At 41.2% G+C, this 19,589-nt stretch overlaps 1 protein-coding gene across 2 annotated transcripts in view; it reads left to right on the plus strand.

The window, feature by feature from the left end:
• The window catches only part of FAF1 (Fas associated factor 1), a 427,555-nt gene that overhangs the window by 102,932 nt on the left and 305,034 nt on the right, over positions 1–19,589 (plus strand). For both annotated transcript variants that reach the window (XM_044001590.1, XM_044001591.1), the window contains exons 3-4: positions 4,339–4,385; positions 14,970–15,175. In XM_044001590.1, the coding sequence (XP_043857525.1) occupies positions 4,339–4,385; positions 14,970–15,175 (253 nt within the window). The remainder of the gene's footprint in view (positions 1–4,338; positions 4,386–14,969; positions 15,176–19,589) is intronic.

Consider the following 19,589-nt stretch of genomic DNA (forward strand, 5'->3'; position numbering starts at 1 on the left):
TGAGATGAGCAGAACCAGAAGAACATTGTACACAGTATCATCAACATTGAGTGTTGATCTACTGTGATGGAATATATTCTTCTCACCAATGCAATGGTACAGAAGAGTTCCAGCGAACTCATGATAGAAGAGGATCTCCAAATCCAAGAAAAAAAAAAGAACTGTGTAGTATAGATGCTGAATGAATCATACTATTTCTTTTGTTTTTGGTGCTGTTGTTTTTTTTTTTCTATTTTGAGGTTTTTCATCATTGCTCTGATTTTTTCTCCTATAACATGACTAATGCAGAAATATGTTTTTATATATAACAGGACTAATGCAGAAATAGGATTAATGTTATTATGTGTATATATGTGTGTGTATAGATATGTATATGTATATAGATATAACCTATATCAGATTACCTGCTGTCTAAGGGAGGGGGGTGGGAGGGGAGGGAGGAAGAAAAATCTGAAATTGTAAAGCTTGTATAAACAAAAGTTGAGAACTATCTTTACATGTAATGGAAAAAATAAAATACCTTATATGTAAAAAAAAATAAATACAGATTTGCTATTTAAAAAAAATAAAGTATATTGGGGAGCAGCTAGGTGGCGCAGTGGATAGTGCATGGGTCCTGAAGTCAGGAGGACCTGAGTTCAAATTTGACCTCAGATACTTGACATTTACTAGCTGTGTGACCCTGGGCAAGTCACTTAACCCCAATTGCCTCACCAAAAAGGGGGGGGGAGGGAGAGGGAGAGGGAGAGGGAGAGGTGGAGAGAAATATATTGGAAGTGAAGTTTTAGTAGTTAGGATCCCAAGGAGATGAGATACATTATAAACTTTATTAGACCCTTCCATGAAGCCTTCTCTGATTGCCCTGATTAGTAACATCTCTCCACTCTGGACCCCTCACAATCCTTGGCATTGCATTGTAGTGTAGTGGACAAAATTCTATGCATGGAGTGAGAAGAGAGCTGAGCTTGTAACCTGCCTTTGACACCTTGACCCTGGGTAGGTTCCTTCACCTCCCTCTGTCTCAGTTTTCTTAACCATAAAGTAATAAAGGGGTTTCCTGTGGAAAAGGGATGAGACAGATGTGCTTGACCTTGACCCCTAGAACCACAACCAGGAGGCTACTCAGAGGCACATTTGGGATTCTTATCAGGAAAAAGAATCCTAACAATTAGATCACTATTAAAATGCATTTGGGCAGCAGATAATGGTTCCCTCTCTTTGGAAGTCTGTGAATGTTGGAAAAATAATGTTCTGTTGATTTCAAAAATATATTTGAAAAGTTTCTAGAATCTGACCCTTTATTTGCAGTTCTATTAATATCTGAGATCAGGCCCTGTTACCTCTCATGCCCGTACCTTGTTCTCCTTATGTTAGAATGATGGCATTTTAGAGCTTTTGAGAAAATAATTATTAATAATGGATTTCTTACAATCTCCCATTTGGAGGGTGAGATTTTCAGTAAGGAATTTCAGATTCCTATTTATAAGACGTACTCCAATACAAAAACAAAATCATATAACCGTTGCCAGATTGACTTCAGTTGTAATAAAAGGTCAGAGCAGTGCGTATCAAGTAAGTTATAGAAACATTTTCAACTTCTAGTCATGTCTAAATGAATAACCCCTAATGAAAGTGGATGTCTTTTTACGGCATTTGCAAAAGAGTCTAAAAGTTATACTGATATGGCCTGAGACAATCGTGATATTAGCTAAGAAACAGATCTCATCTTGACTGACTACCAGTTTCTTTCTCAGTAAATGATAGAGTAGAGGCTGTGGTTTTAGATCCCATCAGTAAAAATCCGAATCTGTTTTCCTCTGGTTCTCAGCGATCCAGCACCTCAGCTGTATGCCAGGTGCTATATTCAGCCCTGGGAGTACAGAGCCAAAGGTAAAACAGCCTTCACTCTCATATTCTAGAATTGATATTCTGGCCTGGGGCAACATATGTATGTATGTCAGTCTACACACAATTGATGAAAGAGGATTTTGCCAGGGGGGGGGGCATAGGCGAAGGGAAGGCCTTAGCCCCTGGTTTGGGAGAAGGGGGTTAGGAAATCAGGATCCAGGATCCTGGATTAGGAAAGGCTTCATGTAGAAGGTGGTACTTGATCTAAGCCTGGAAGGAAACTGGGGACATGTAAGAAGCCAAAGTGCAGGAGGAGTACATTCCTGGCATGTAGTGACAGCCTTCCCAAGCTTCAGAGGTGGGAGATGGGAAATGTGAGGAGCAGTAAGAAATAGAGTATTATGGGGAAATCTGTGGGGGTTTGGAATAGGGGTAGGGGTTCTTAGGAATTCCTCTGTAAAGAATCTCTTGCACACAAATCCAATTAGAATAAAATAATAGTTTATTTAGGGGCTAGGGAAAGGAAACCAAGAGAGAAATCCTTGGACTTCTCATGGAGAGAAGGCATGGCACAGAGACGTGACACTGAGATACCTACCTCCTCAAGCAGAAGACAGGTAGATACTTTTATAGAAGTCCAATGGTGGTCCGATGAAGTGATTGTCTAACTGTGGAAAGTTCCCCTATTGGGGAGGACCATCTTCCTCTGGTGGTGCCTGGGGGAAGTTGGGTGAGGTGTGGCTCTGGATCTCTCAAGCCGCAAAGGCAGCAGCCTTACCCAGTCCCATCTCCCTGAGGGGTAGGGGAGACTGGTTAGGTGTGTCTATTTTTTCGTTTAGTTTCTCAAGGAGAAGGTTTTTTGGATTTACCCCACAAAACTTCTGGCATACCCAGGGCCATTCAAATGAAGTACCCAGTCCCATATCATAGAGTATGGTTTTTTTTTTTGTTCTTTAGGAAAACTGAGGTTTTAGGGGAAGGATTCTACCAGATGGAACTTGCTGACAGCAAAATGGGCACAATTGTCCAGGCCTGGGCTTTGAGGATTCTGTTGGTACAGTGAATATTGGAAAGTAGAAAGGAATCTTACTTAATTCGATTTCTGTCGCAGCTTTCTGGCTTACCAGCATTCCTGTGGTGTGCTCTGCCTGTATGATTTGTATTAAGGCCCCCAACCCCTCCCCCCACTGAAATTGATGGCCATCCCCTTCCCCATTGCCAGCCAGGATTTGTTCTATTTTGGCCCAGTAGTCAGGACAGGGTAGAAGGTTCCCCCTCTGGTAAATATTAAAGTGAACATTTCACAAAGTCCTCCATTTGCCTGAGCAATGGGAGGGAAACATGAGAAGGAAGGAGGAAGAGTTTGGCGGAAGCCATTGGTTTCCAACAAACCTGCAGCCTGGGATGGCCTGCTCATTCTGCGGCAGGGCAGGGCAAGGCCATGCCATGCAATGCAGTGGTAGGAACATTCGACTTAGAGTCAGAAAACTTGGGGTTTGGCTTTGTGGCCATAAACATATTTCTTCCTCTCTCAGGGCCCAATTTTTCTCATCTGTAAAATGGGGGAGTTATTTTAGATGATCTGTCAGTTCCCTCCCAGCTCCAAGTCTTATGATCAGGCAGCCTTCAGGGCCTTGCATCACACCAGTGCCATTCAGCTCCCAGACTAGGCACACTTGTAGCTGTGGCCTCCCTGGGGGACTCTTGTTCCCCATGTCATCTCCTGTCAGCCTTTTGTTTGAACTGCTTTTAGCAAATTTGCATAAATAAATTTAGGATCAGTCAGTCGGAGAGCATTATTAAATGCCTCCTATGTCAGCAGCAGTGCTAGGAGCTGTGTGTTAGAAAGAGCTGGGAGCTTTGAGCTAAGCCTATTTCTTCCTTAGAATATGGACATCATAACTGGGCTACTTCCCACACAGGGTTGTTAAAGGCCTGGTTTCAAGTGCCCCTTCTTCTACTTTGTTCCCATGTGACCTTGGGCAAGTACCTTTCTCTCTGTTGAATCTCAGTTTACTCCTATATAAAATTAGGGGGTTGGACCCCCCTATTGTCTACCTGTATTTGTCTTTTCTTGTGTTTACCAGTGCAACTTGGTCTGTTCCCATTTCTCTTCAGCAGATTTTGAGGAGTGATGTTGGGTTTAAAGAAAACTACTTTTTTTTTTAAACTCTCTAGTTGGACTTGATTCCATAGCCCAACACTTCCTGGTCAGTACAGATTCTGCATAATGGGGACTCTAGAATTGAGCTTTTTTGGCTGGAGGTTCGGAAATATTACATTTTAAGTCCCTGGTTTTTGTCCACTGAGAAGAGGAGTTTGTAGTAGAAAAGTTGGAGAAGCCCGAATATGGTTCACAAGATTAAGGAAACACTTGGTTTCTTGCTTAAATAAGTTCCATCAAAACACGCTGATTTCACTTCATGATATTTTATCCTTAGGGTATTTTGGCTGTTCTTTTCAATGGATGTTTGTGTCTTTTGTTCACAGGCAGCTATCAATGGTGTAATCCCCCAAGAAAATGGCATTCTCCAAAGGTATGTAAGAATGTGACCAATGGCAACAAGGAGTGATTTTCCTTTGGAAAGCTAGAAAAGAGTATTTAATGGGAACAGTTCCTCCATTACCCTCCTTCCCACCACCCCTCCATGCTTCCTTTCTTTAAGGGTTCGCTCACTTTCTCTCTCTCTCTCTCTCTCTCTCTCTCTCTCTCTCTCTCTCTCTCTCTCTCTCTGCCCCCCCCCCCCCCAGCATCCCCCATACCCCAGTCCCTCTGTCCCTTCCTTCTCTCATTTTTATCCTGACATTTTTCCTGCCTCTTCTTGGCCTCTGTCACATAGAATGAGAGAAGTGACACTATATCAAGTCTGACTCCTTCATTTTACACATAGGGAAACAGGTTGGGGCAGTTAGGTGGCACAGTGGATAGAGCGTTGGGTCTAGAGTTTGGAAGACTCATCTTCCTGAGTTCAAGTCTGGCCTCAGATACTTCATAGCTATGTGACCCTGGACAAGTCACTTAATCCTTTTTGCTTGAGTTTCCTCTGTCAAATGAGCTCAGAAGGAAATGGCAAACCACTCCAGTATCTTTGCCAAGAAAACCCCAACTGGGGCCATGAAGAGTCAGACACAACTGAAATGATTGAACAAAAACAAAGCAAGCTTGGCTAATGTTATGGCCACAATTCAAACCTGGACCTTCTGATTGCTCATCTGGTGTTTTACCTACTCTCTCCCAGGCAGCCTCTCATACGCATTCCTATGTGTTGTTATCTTTTTGTTCGTTTTCCCAGTTTGGTAAAAACAAGCCTGTTGAGGGTAGGGACAGTTGCTTATACTTCCTTGTATCTCCCACAGACTCAGCACCCATCTCTTAGGAGACTCAACCTCAATATTGGTTAAAATTCAAAATTAACCAATTATTTTTCCTATGCTACTTAGATCCCCAGAGTTCCCAGTAAGTGATATGCACCTGGTAGGTGATCAGTACATATGAGGAGATGATAGATAGCAGTTTGCTAAGAGAACCTTCACTCTGCTACAGCTTTCCAGCCCCCAACCTGGCATTGGAGCTTACTTTTTTGCATATATGTATCTTTCATCCTTTTAACCCCCAGCATCAATAGAATGCCTTGTATATATTAAGTGCTTAAGGAATGCTTGTTGATTGGGGGAAATTATCATAGATCATTTGTTATTTATCAGAATCTGCTTCTTGGCAGATACTATTGTTCATTGTACCAGGGTCCTTCAGTATGTCTATAGCCAGAATTGACACAACACTTTTTCTCCCTCTTGGAGTAGCATTTTTGGGAAGTTTTTCCCATTCAAGTCAACCAGCATTTATTAAATCCCTTCTCTGTACCAGAAACTGAATAGGCACTAGCAGCAAACACCCCCCCACCCCAAACAAACAAACAAACAAACAAAAATAAAACAAACGTTCTAAAACAGTTCCTGCTCTCACTGAAGTCATAGTCTAATGGGGAAGGCAATATGGAAACAGCTATGAACATACAAACTATATTCAGGATAAATTGGAAATAATCAACAGAGAGAAGGTGCTAGAATTAAGGGGGATTGGTAAAGACTTCCTGTAGAGGGTAGAATTTTAGCTGAGACTTGAAGGAAGTCAGTAGGTATAGACGAATAGGGAGAGAATTTCAGGCTTGGGAGACAGCCAGGGGAAATCCCCAGAGTCAGGAAAGGGAGTGACTTGTGAGTGGATCAGTAAGGAGGATAGTGTTAGCTAAGAGAAAAGGGGAAGGGGGGAGTATGGGAGGTTTGAGAGAGAGACAGACTTAAGCTCTGAGGACACCGGTAGAGTGCCTCTCAGGGGTCAGGTAGCTGGTTGAAGATGGGCCAGACTGGAGAGTGACTTGAGAGGGAAGGGGTTTGAGGAGAGAAGAAGTTTTGAATATCTTCTGTAGGAAAGTGAGGTAGGGGATAACTTAGAGAGGAATAAAAAGATTGCCTTGCTGTAGTGAGGACCCATTTGAGATTAAATAACATAAATTTATAGTGAATTCCTTTTGCATGGTTTTATGATTTACTCTATTTCTTTTTTTAGCAGCTTATGATTAGGCATGGAGGAGAAGATGTGACAAATTCAGAAATAGGATTTGGCAAGGCATGAGCAGCTGAAGGGACTAGGGAGCAGATGATAATGTAGAGTTAAATTGGTTATATAAAGGATTAACATTGAGAAGGGAGGAAAGTAAAGCAAGAGGAGGGGTTGTGATCTGGGAAAGTATTAACAGGTAGAGGGATTGGGAGAGCACAGTAAAGGTGAAGAATAGGTTTAGGGATTATAAAGCATTGAGCAGGATGGAATGGTAGTAGACTATTAGGAAGGGCAAACAGAAGTTGGCTACAGAGGAATACTGTAACCTCGGTACTGAACTCCTTGAGAAAAGAAGGAAAATCATAAGGCTAGTCAGTTACAGCCATCAGTATTTGGATGAGGTGATAAATATGGGTAGAATGAACCCCCAAAGGAGAGGTCATTGCTGAATGATGACAATGGGAAGGTATAGAGAACAAGGAATATCTACCCTCTCTATAGAGGAGGTGTCAGACATGTGGCCTTCTAGTCAAATGTGGACCACAATATTCCCAAATGTGGCCTGAACCAGATTAAAATATAATTGGGAAATATGTAACAAAGTAAATAAACATACAATGAAACATAGATAATGTTAATATTTGGTCTTCTAAGTGAGCAGAAATCCTTATTATGGTTTAGTGACCCCCATTTCTATTTCGTTTTACAGGACTGTTCTATAGGAACAGTGTGTTGGTTGTAGGTATGTGAGAAAGTGCAGTCAGTCATGGGAAGGAGACACCAGTGAGTGTCAGGAGATAAAACATGAATGTGATGAAAAGGTCTAAATTGAAGGAAATTTGCTAATTGACAAATAGGAATTCCAGAGGGCACAGCATATATAAGTATTGGAAGGGCTGTAACATGGGAGAGGGGCTAGAATTGCCCTGCTTTGCCCTGGCAGGCATAACTTGGAGCAGTTGGGGAAAGTTGCTAGACTCAGAGTTTGGCTTGATGAAAATACTTCCTAACAATTAGAAGTAAGTGGAATGGGCAGCGGTGGGTCCCCGTCCCGTGTCCATCTCTTCCTCTCCCCCGCGCGCCCCCCTCCCCCCCCCCCCCCGAGATTTTCAAGCAAAGCCTAGATGCCCATTTTTTTTTTTTTTTTTGGTTTGTCTTTTTTTTTTTTTTTTTTGCAGGGCAATAAGGGTTAAGTGACTTGCCCAGGGTCACACAGCTAGTAAGTATCAAGTGGCTGAAGCCAGATTTGAACTCCGGTCCTCCTGAATTCAGGGCTGGTGCTTTATCCACTGTGCCATCTAGCTGCCCCCTAGATGCCCATTTGATGAATACATTTAATGGAGATTTTTGTTGGGGTTACATGCTTTTGAGGCTGTGACATTGGTGAATTCTGTTCACATTGTTCCCCAAGTTCTTTAGCTTGGCATAGGGTCTTGATAGATGTTGGTTGCATTGTTGGTTAGAACTCTTGCTTTGTTTTGGCCAAAAGAACCCCAATAGCCCCTGTTCTATTTACTTTGTTAGAAGAAATTGAGGCCTGACAAGGACACTGCCTTATCCAAGGTCACACAGCTGGTAAGGAGTGAAGCCAGGCTTACCTCCCAAACTGGGCTCTTTCCAATAGTACCCTGTGCTGTTTATAGAATGTAAATAAAACATTTAGTACTGGGCCAATTTAGACTCCACGTCCTAGGGTGTATTAAGATCTGGAGAGGTCAGAGAAGATGAAGTAACTTCAGTGCCACTGGGAAGAGAAAGCCTCAGGAACTTGAGCTAGCTTAACTGCTGGCCTTAAGCCAGAGAAGACATTCATCCTCTTCTTTCCTCCGAGAGGAGGTGAAACTCCCCCCACTTCCAGGAGCTATTTACTAAGGAGTTCCTCCTTCCCTGACCTCTCCTTTCCACTTTTTCTTGGGTTTGGGGGTTTTAGGATTTCGAAGTCACTGAAGCATGAGCTGGTAAGTGCAGAAGAAGCAAACAGAAACAACCCTTTAAAAATTAGTTTGTTTTGGACAAGCAGGAAAGTGCCAAGATGCAAAACATCCTCAAACTCACCAGGCTTTCAAAAATGTTTGGTACCCTATGGAGATAAAGCTGATTTTTGAGGGGAGCAAAGTGTTATTTTGTGCCTTGCAACCCCCCTCAGCGATATGAATTAAGTGATCCACAGATTCAGGCCCTTCTTGCCTTCCCTTCCCCCAACAGTCAGAAATAGTTTAATCCCAAGAAAGTGGGCAAATTTTCCAGGTTCCACACCAACGTTTTTCTTTGGTTCAAAAAGGATTTAATTCTAATGAAGGCCTTGTTTCAAAAGCAAACCAGATGCTCAAAAGGCACTTGCTTCAGAATTAGCTTTGCCCCCTCCACTTAAAAAGTTAAATTTAAAAAGATTGCTAAATATGGTTGCAGTCTGACAGAGTTCCAGAATAAATGTTATTGGCACTTCCCATGCCAGAATCTGTGCTGCACGAAACCCTTGTGTGTTTGGCTGCTCTCTGCTGAGTCAGTTCTGGAGAGAGATGCCTTATAATCCCCATCCTGTCTTCTGGGTGCTCAGTCTGCAGAGAAAGAAGAGCCATCTTTCCTATTTGAAACACTAATTTTGTTCAATGAATTTCATGACAAAGCCTATTTCCCTTACGAGCCAGACTCTCTCCAAAGTCTTGGGTCAGAAGATGGTATTGCTTTGTTCATGATTATGGTGTGAGCTTATTCTGATAGTCTGGAGTCAACTTTAACCAAACAGTCACTTGTTTCTGTTTTTATTAAATGAACAAGTTACTTGTTCATTCCTACACCAGAAAGTCAGTTGTTTTTCAGGAATGTTGTCCTTCTGGGCTCCCTACCCTCACTCCTAAGCGAAACAGATTCATTCTGTGTTTTTGAGCCCTGAAATCACTGTGGATTTGACATAACTGAAAATTCCTCTCATGAATCTGCTGACTAGAGGCAAGTAAGAGAGGCGCTTTTGTACCTTCAGAAGAGCTTAGCGCTTTAATTTCTTCCCCCAAAGTGGGAGGCAAAATGTAAGGAATGGCATATACAGGCAGGAAGAAGGATGTTTATTTCTGCATTTGATTTTTTAGGGAGATATGTCTCTGTGTATACAATAATAGACTCCGTTAGTCTACCATTGGCATGAAAAGAAACCCAGAATTTTAATAAAGCTGTTAAATTATGCAATCTTACTACCAGGAAAAAAATGTCAGTGGAGAACAAAGGTGTCAGCCTTGTTCATGGTGACAACGGGTGGATAGAGTGAGAAAGAAACTGGTCTTGAGTTTAATTCAGATGTGGGCAAATTCTTTCATATTTTGGGGTCTCAGTTTCCTCATCTGTAAAGTGGGGAAAATAATAGTAATTATTGACAGAACCATGCTAGTTGTTCTCCTAATGTCAAACATTTTTGTATCCCTGGTATAAATTCAGGCTGGTCATTATGTTTAGATACATTGCTATAGTCTGTTGGGAATTTTATTTAAAGCTTTTTATTTACTATTCATTAATGCTATGGGTGTAAAGTTCTCTGCTTTATCTTTTGCAATACTTATTAGGAACATGTTTGTCTTGTAAAAAGTTATAGCATGCCTTCTTCCTCAATTTTGAGAATTCTTTGTGTAGTATTATTAATTTTTTAAAAGGTTTTATGAAATTATCCTACAAATCTATTAAGACCAGGATTTTTCTCCCCCTTGTTAGTTCTCTTATAGCTATTCACATTTCTTTTTCTGAGATTTGATAACTAAGTTCTTTTTTTTGGTATTCTCTTAGTTTGTGTATTTTATATATTTGAAACATTTTTTACCCATGTTATCTCATATGAAGCTTATAATAAAAACCCTTTGAGGCAGGTACTAAAGATGTCTCCACCTGTATTGTCTCCAGTTTACAGACGAAGAAACAAAAGTCTCAAAAAGTTATGGGGGGGCAGCTCCGTGGTGCAGTGGATAGAGCACTGGCCCTGGAGTCAGGAGGACCTGAGTTCAAATCCGGCCTCAGACACTTAACACTTACCAGCTGTGTGACCCTGGGCAAGTCACTTAAGCCCAATTGCCTCACTAAAAAAAAATAAAACAAAAAAACACCCCCAAAACCAAAAAGTTATGGGGAATTGTCCTTGTTTACCTAGGTGGGAATTTTCAGAAGTAGGATTTGAACATAGGTCTCCCTGGATCCATGTGCTGCACTGTTTCTGTTCTGCATTGCTACTTTTACTCCTATAGAGTTATTGGAAAGACTTTTCTGTATTATTAAGTACTGTAAATATGAGGTTTTATTCCTTTGCCTACAGGTTACTACTACTCTAGGGTTCCCCAAAGGTCAGTGGAAGAACCACTCTTGGCACAACAACCATTCCCTTTATTTTGATACAGAAAGACACAAATCTTAACTAAAAGAGACAACTGAAAGATTTTTTGGTTTTGTTATTTTTTAAGATGGAATGAAGAGCCAATTAACCTGAACCTTTATGGTTTCTTTTCTTGTGTGAATTCTGAATATCAGATAAAGGATAGACTTTTAAACCTAACAGGCAGAAATTAGTACTAATTTGAAACTTTTGTATATAAAACCCTAAACATCCCCAGTGTGCTTAATCTTAGCAACTGACTCAGCCTGTGTAGTAGCTTTCCTTTCCCCATCATTTTATCCATCTTGACATTACGAAATCAGGAAGGCCAGAGATTATTCTGCTCATTTTATAAGTGGAGAGCTTGAAGCACAGAGTTACTTATAGGATCAAGGATCAGAATGAATAATTAAGTCCTGCCTCTTCATTTAATAAATGAGACCCAGAGAAGTAGGCAGAAGGATGTAGTTTGATAACGGGAACTAGACTGGTGGGCTGAGGAGCTGAATTCTCACTCGGCCCTCGATTTGATTGTGTGACCATGGACAATATCTCCTCTTGGGCATCTTTTTCTTACCTGTAAAAAGAGAGAATGGAGTAGGTTACTTAGGCAACAAACATTTATTAAGCTCTTCCTGTTTGCTGGGCTTGGCACTAGGAGATGTGGAGATAAAGTCAAAGAAGGAAACTGTTTCTGTCCTGGAGGAGCTTACATTCTGTGAAGGGAAGGAGCAGTATTTGCAAAAGAAACATAAAATAATTTGAGGAGGGCCAACTAGGTGACACCATAGTGCATAGTTCTCCAGGCCTGGAGTTGAGAAGACTCATCTTCCTGAGTTCAAATCTGGCCTCAGATTTGACCCTGTGTGCTGTGTGACCCTGGGCAAGACACTTAATCTTGTTTGCCTCAATTTCCTCAACTGTAAAATGAGCTAGAGAAGGAAATGGCAAACCACTTTAGTATTTTTGTCAAGAAAATCCCAAAAGAGGTCACAGAGTCAGACATGACAGAAAAATGACTGAACAAATAAGTATCTTGGATACTAAACTCATATCATAGAAATTTGATACAAATATTATTTCCATACAAATGCTGCCCTTTTAATCCTAGTTGCATTAATTTCGTTTATTCAGAAGCCAGTCAGTTTTATGTAATTAAAGTTAAATCCTTTTATCTTTTATAATTGCCTTTGCCCCTTCTTTGGTTAAGAATACATCTCCTACCTATAGCTGTGAAGGTATATGATCTACTTCTCCTTTGATTTTTAAAAATAGTATGATCTTTAGTATGAAGATTGATTGTTCATTTAGAATGTATTCTAGAATATGGTGTAAGGTATTCACCTAAGCCTAGTTTTTCATCAGACTGCTTTCCGGCTTTCCCAGAAATTTTTATCAGATGGAGAGTTCTTTCCTAAGTAATTTAGGTAGGGAACTTAAACTCTAATGTGGGAGACAATGACATATAAATATAAACATATAAGCATCATAAATATTAAGTAAATAAGTAGAAATATGTTCAGAGTAGGTAGGGAAGAAGGACTTATTCATTAAATACTAGAGCACTGGGCCTGGAGTCAGAAGACTCATCCTCATGAGTTTGAATCTGGCCTCAGACGTTTGTTAGCTGTGTGACCTTGGGCAAATCACTTAATCCTGTTTGCCTCAGTTTCCTCATCTGTAACTGAAGAAGGAAGTGGCAAACCACTCTAGTATCTCTGCCAAGAAAACCCCACATTGGGTCACAGTCTGGGTAGTTTTGTTCATTTTAGCAATTGTAGGAGAAACTTAGAAGATAAAAATAGGAAGGACAATTCACCACCACCAAATCCTGTGTGCTAGGCTGTGTCCTAAGTGCTGATGATACCATTTAAAGAAAAGAAGAAAAATAGTCCCTGCTCAGAAGGAGCTTACATTCGAATGGCAGAAGACAACCCTTAGAGATAGCAGAAAGTGGGGAGAAGGGGACAGAGGGAGATGGTGTCAGCAGGAGGCCATGGTGGTGATGTATGAAGAGTTAGAAGCAGAGCCAGGGGAGGAAGGATGGGAAGGATGGCTGCTCCTTCTTCATCATGAAGGTTCCAGAAGGAACTCAATGAGGGAAGAGTGGCTCCCCAGTGCATAGTGCATCAGGAGGCTGCTGGGGAGGATGGAGCTTCCAAGGAGAAGGCAGCTGAGCCATGGCAGTGAAGCCTCACAGCCCCAAGCACAAGCCTGGCTTGGTCCCTCCCTCAAAATGGAGGTTTCAGGAAGAAGTCCCCAATGGGAGAAATGGGCAGCACGGACAGAAGCTTGGTACAGGGTGAGATGTCCCTAGGAGTAGGGGAGGACTTAAACCTGGAAGGATCAGGAAAGGATTAATTTAGTAGGTGGTGTTTGAGCTGTGTCTGAAAGGAAGAAAGGGCTTTTATGAGACAGAGCTAATGAGGGCAGCCAATGCATATGGCACAGGGTCAAGAGATGAGTGTCATGTGTGAGGAACAGAGAAAAGGCCCTTTTGGCTAGATGACAGAGTTAGAGAATTGGGAGCAATGTCCACTGAGGCTGGAAAGACACTGGGGCTCGGTGGTACAGGGCTTTAAAAGCCAAAATGAGAAGTTTGTTTTTGATCCCAGAAATGACAGGAGGAACAGGTGTGCAGTTGACCTGTAGGTGACCCTTGCCTTGCCTTGCCCATCCTTTGATCATTGGCACTACCCATTTTTTGGTCTGTGTTGATGCTTTCTATTGGCCTTCCTTGGGGGAGATGTGGTAAAGGTATAGCCAATGAAATCCTATATTTTATATCATCTTGCCAAACACTATAAAACCAAGGCCCTGGAGAGAGGGGGCATCTCAGATCATGAAGATGAGGTCCTATTTATTAAGGGGGCACCACGTCTCTTTAATAAATGGTTATTGGTTTGGAGCTCTGCCTCAGTTTTATTACACATTGGACATTTTTTGGCCCACGGTAGACCTTCATCACTTCTTGCCTGGATTAATTCAATTGCCACTTAGTAGGTCTTCCTGCCTCTAGAATATTACCTTTTCATTTTGCCAAGTCTTCTCTGCTGGCTTATCATGCATATCTTGCACCCAAAATATGAGTGTTCCTCAAGGCTGTATCATGAATTATGTGCTCTCTCTGTACTTTTGCTCTTGGTGCCCTCATTGGTTTAATCATCATTGTTTACCAGCTGATTCCCAAATCTGTGTGTCCTGCCCCAATCTATCCCATGAGTTTCAGTCCCATAACGCCAATTGCCCATTGGACATAGGACTGAGTGTCCTGGAAACATTCCATTTTAAACTCAACATGTCCAAAACAGACTTCACGATCTTCCTTACCACTTCCAGATTTTCACTATTACTATCAAAGGCGCCATCATTCTTCTGGTCTCCCAGGTTCGTAGCCCATGATATTCTTCTCAGCTCCTCACTCTGCCTCACTACACATATAGCCAGTTGCCAGATCTTAACCTTTACTTGCCTCATCTATCACATCTCTTCCTTTTGCACCTTCTCTTACAGCCACCACTGTAGTTCAGGCCTGAGTTATTGTAGTGACCTCTCCCCTGGGCTCCTTGCCTTTAGTCTTTCCTGATCCATTCCATCCTCTGCATTGCTGTCAAAGTAATTCTGTTTAGGTGCAGAGCCAACCCAGTCTACTCCAGTAACTCCTTCCTGCATCTCAAGCACAACCTCCCAGTTGTCATTTAAAAGACAGCACATGAATCCCCTTTGTATGCGTACTTTGTATTCCAAATGCACATGCTTCCTCTTCTCCACATACAACTTGTCATCTTCCCTCCTTGCTTCTGTGTTTTAGAATCCCCAGGTCCCCTCAAAGACTCCTCCTGATCCTACTTTACTTCCCTCTCCTCCAAAATTTATTTAGATACTTTATGTTGATTTCATATTGATTTTTCTGTCTCTTGGTCCTCCCTCCCCCCAAAACCCCCAAGCCCCCCAAACCACAACAACAATACCAAAACTGTCTTGACTTCTTTGAATGCAGGGGCTGTTGTATTGTTGTATCTGTCTCCCTAGTGCCTTGGCGAGAGACTGTCACAGAGATGGTGCTTGATACGTTTATGCTGAATGAATCAGTCTTCAAGAAATTAGAGTATTTATGTAAAGTGCTTTGAGCCAGGAGAGTGCCTGGGACAGTGATGTTATGCTCTATGGAGTGACTGACATTGACCTTTCTTTATATTCTCCTTCCAGTGATTATGGAGGTGAAACTGGACAAGGGCCAGCATATGGACCAGCCAGTCATTCTGCAGCCTCTGCTTCGGCACCTTCTTCTTCAGCATTTCGACCAGTAGTGCCATCCAGACAGATCGTGGAGAGGCAGCCAAGGATGTTGGACTTCAGGGTGGAGTACAGAGACCGCAATGTAGATGTGGTCCTTGAAGACAGCTGCACCGTTGGTAAGGCCTTTTCTACAGTCAGGATTTAATGAGTGGTAGTAAGGGGTGGAGGAGAGCCATTTTGGATGCTCTTTTCCTCAGGGAGTGAGCTGCATTCCACATCATGAGCTAATGCCAGGATTGATACAATGGTGCTGAACAGTTTGTCATGATTTTTTTCCCCCCATTTTCTTTTAAGGGATTTGAAAGTATGTGGCTGGATATTCAGACACTCACTTCAGTCATCCTCTTCATAACTGCAGACTAAAGACTTTTTAAGGGGTCAATGCTGTTCTTAAGAGAACAGTTAGAATAGATGAGATCCCCCCAAGATGCCCCTTGAAGTCTGTGTTCTATTTGTTGGAGTTAGCCTGGGGTTATTTTCTACAGTAGAACTGTCAGACTAATCCTTGCTAACCATTGTCACTTCTAAATTCTCACTTAGCCACAATTCCTCCTTTGGACTTCATGATATCCAAATTTATTACTCATCCTAGAGCCTGGTGGCCATATCTCATTATCCCCAGACTACATTAAGATCTCCCTTTTCTTAATCCTTCTACATGTCACCTTTCTAAGTACTTAATGACAGCCAATTTGATATTGGAAGATGGCAGCATCCTAGTATGAAGAAGACTCCAGATCCCCTGAAAGCATGGCCTCAGGGCTTAGAGGTGTATTCCTATACTAGGTCATAGAGTGAATCATCTCTAGACTTCCTTACAGAACCCAGGAATCTACAGAGTCCTGTAGAGATGCTGGGATATAGAGACCATGGTGGCAAGCAGAGAGCCAAGCACAGAGGTTGGAGCATTGGTCCTGAAGCCTTTGAAGTAGTCTCAGCCCTCCCTGCCTGAGTTTGTGGTACCTAGGCTCAGCTTGTCAGAGCCTTCCCTAACACACATGACTGAAGGAGAGTGACTTGTCTTGTAGGGGCCCAAGCCTTCCCTAAATCCATGGCTGGTTACTAGCATTTCAGGAAACTGAATCAGAGGCTGACCCAAGCCCAAGAGGGCCCCAACTGAGCCCTAGACAATACCAGATTCCCAGACTCTCTGAAAATTATTATGAGCAAAAAGTATGGATATGATATTTTAAGAAATTATAAATTAAAATTTCCCAGAACTCTTAGAATTAGAGGACTAAGTGAAAATAGAAAGAATCCATCCATCGTTTCCAGAAAGAATCCCTAAAATGAAAATTCTCAGGAACACTATAGCCAAAGTCCAGAGCTTGCAAGTAAAAGAAAAAAAAACTTTTAAAGAAGCTAAAAAGAAGAAATTCAAAGGCCAGTGATTTCCAATAAAATTACTCATGACTTAGCAGCTGCCACTATCTAGGAGAGGAAAGCTTGGAAGATGATATTCCTAAAGTTATTAAAACCAAGGAAGACCTAGCCAGAAAAATTAAATATAATCCAGCAGGGGAAAAATTGGAACAAAGGACTTGCAAGTATTTTTAATGAAAAGAGCACAGTTAAGTATACATGTGGAAATAGAAATGCAGGCACCACGTGAAGCATAGAAAAGTAACCATATTTGTATAATTGAAAGGGAATATGTGGATATGAATTGTTTATATGTTGATAGGGGATTAAAAATAGAAATCTTCTCAGAACCCTAGTATCTTTAACAGTACAAGAAAAAGTTAAAATAAAAAGTCTGGGTAGTTTTGTTCTCTTTTAGCAATTATAGGAGAAACTTAGAAGAAGATAAAAATAGGAAGGACAAGGGACTGTAATGAGAAGGAAATGAGGAAGAAAGGGAAGAAAATAACTATTATTTCTATAAGTGCATAACATGAAAAGCAGTATCCATGGAGGAAAGAGTGGGAAGAATGGGGATCCCATGGACCTCTCAATTTCTTTTGAATCAGATAACACACAAAGATATACATAAAAATACATTTGGGTATGAAACACTTTGAATTTAAAGAGGACAGGAACAAAGAAGGGTTAGAGAGGGTCTTAGAGGAAAAAAAGTAAGGAAGAAAATAAGTTTTTATGAAGTAATCATCATGTGCCAGGCTAAGCTTTTTACAAATATTGTTTAATCCTCACAACAATCCTATGAGGTAGGTGCTATTGTTATTTCCATTTTATAGATGAGGATGAAATTGATGCAGCAAGAAGTTAAATTGCCCAGATGTCATAGAGCTAATGTCTGAGGCAAGTCAAATCTTCTTGCCTCCAGACTCAATACTCTATTATTCACTGTGCCATCTAGCTGGAGGGGAGGTTAGGTAAGAGAATAGTCATCAGCAGAATAAACTGGAATGTTGAAGGGAGGAACTGCAATGGAGAGGAAATAGACTGCTTCACTTAGCACAATTATCAGGCAAATTTCCTCTCTTCTACCACAGTCTTCTTATTTATAAAAGGGGAGGTGGGAGTAAAGGAAAAAAAGTACAAGAGGACAAGATTGGGGAAAACACAATGAACAATCATAACTTTGAATGTGAATTAGATGAACTCGCCCATTATACGGAACAGAATAGCAGAATGGAACAGAAAAAGTAATGTTGTTTATAAGAGAACACACTAGAAACACATAGGTTTACATAGATTTCAAATGAGAACCTGGAGCAAAATCTATTCTACTTTAGCTGATCTACAAAAAGGTAGGGTTAGCCATAATGATTTTAGATGAGGTTTCAGAGAAAAATTACATTATGCTTAGAGGAGCCACAGATAATAAAGCAATCTCAATACTTAATATATGCACCTAATAACAGTAATCAAATACCTAAATGAAAAATTGACCAGAGTGCAGGGAGAACTGGATATTGAGAGACTTTAATATACCTGTAGACACATCTAATCAAAACATAAGTAAGGAGTTAAGGGCCTGAATAGAACTTTAGAAAAATGACTACAGATGATAGATCTCTAGTCATTATTAAATAGTAATATGAAGGAATTTACATACCTTTTAGCTATACCTAACACCCTTTAAATATTTTACTATTCATTGAAGTATAATGACATCAGTAAAACAGAAAAGTAGAAATACTAACTGTGAGAAAATGGGTAGTTGTCTCCTCTCAATGAGGATATATCAGTCAATCATACTCCTCCTTACCTCTTTTTAGGACAAAGGTCACAGATCCCCTCCTCCCCCTCTGGCTAACAAAATCACATGGTTCAAGGAGCCCTGGTCTCAATAAGGTCTGCTCTGGAGTTGTGTCCATATAAGGAAGAATAAGGTCCACTCCTGAGTTATGCCCACTTAAGAAAGAACTGATTAGAGTTGGGAATACTGCATTCCAATTAGCTAGTTTTTGCACATAGATTGTAACCCTTGAGTAATCAGACCAATGATAAAAAAAGGGGAGGGTCCATTCGTGTTAGGGACTAGGGTTTAAAACAGGGCCTGTGAACCCCCTTTCTTTGCACCCACTAGCTGCACACTAGGGTGCCTCCTCACAAGAAGGAAATAAAAGAGCTTTTGTCACATTGCTGCTGAATTCCCGAGAATTATTGAGAAGAGGATTGTTTTCCCTCACATTAACTATAGCTTTTACTGATAATTATGCAGTACAAATTATATTCAATAAAAGGCTGTGAAAAAAGAATTTAAAGTAATTGAAGACTAACAATTCTAAAGAACTGGTGGGTCAAAAACCAAATTATAGAAATGACAGAAAATTTCATTGCAGGAAATGACAATAATGAGACAGCATACCCAAATTTAGGAGATAACAGCTAAACCAGTTCTGATGGGAAAATTTATGTCTCTAAATGGTTTCTTCAGTAGGAGAAAGAGCAGTAATTGGGAGAGGCAGAGCCAAGATGGTGGAGAAAGGGCAGGAACTCACCTGAGCTTTCACCCAAACTCCTCCAAATACCTTAAATAATGCCTCAAAACAAATTCTAGAGCAGCAGAACCCACAAGGATAGAGTGAAACAATTTTCTAGCACAAGCCAACTTAGAAGGTTGGTAGGAAAGGTCTCTCACACCAGGGTGAGAGTGGAGGGTAATATAGTGAAGGCCGTGCCAGTGCGCACCAAGCCTTTGCAAACCTGCAGTAGACCTTTGGGGCAACTGAAGCAGTCGTGGCAGTGGCAGTTTTTGGACTTCCCAGCCCTCAGATAATAAGGGAATCAGACAGCTGGTCAGAAGGAGATCACAAGGGTCCCTTTGCTGACACCAGGAGCAAGACTCTATTGCATTGTCTATACTTAGATCTATGTCTCAGTCCCAGGGCAGGGAGGAACACTAGCACACCAGAACTTGTGGCTGCAGGGGAGCAGAGACCCTGATCACTCCAGGATAGAAAAGAGTGCTTGTGGTCATTCACAGTACAGGAGCATAGTAAACACACCTCTCTGTAGGTCATACCACCTTAAAAGAACCAAAAACTTACAGTTGCATAAAAAACCTGAAGCTTCAGATGATGTCCCCTCCATTCTAGAAGCAGAGCCCCTCTTTAGTAT

The sequence above is a fragment of the Dromiciops gliroides genome, chromosome 4, assembly GCF_019393635.1.
Source record: "Dromiciops gliroides isolate mDroGli1 chromosome 4, mDroGli1.pri, whole genome shotgun sequence".
Lineage (NCBI taxonomy): Eukaryota > Metazoa > Chordata > Mammalia > Microbiotheria > Microbiotheriidae > Dromiciops > Dromiciops gliroides.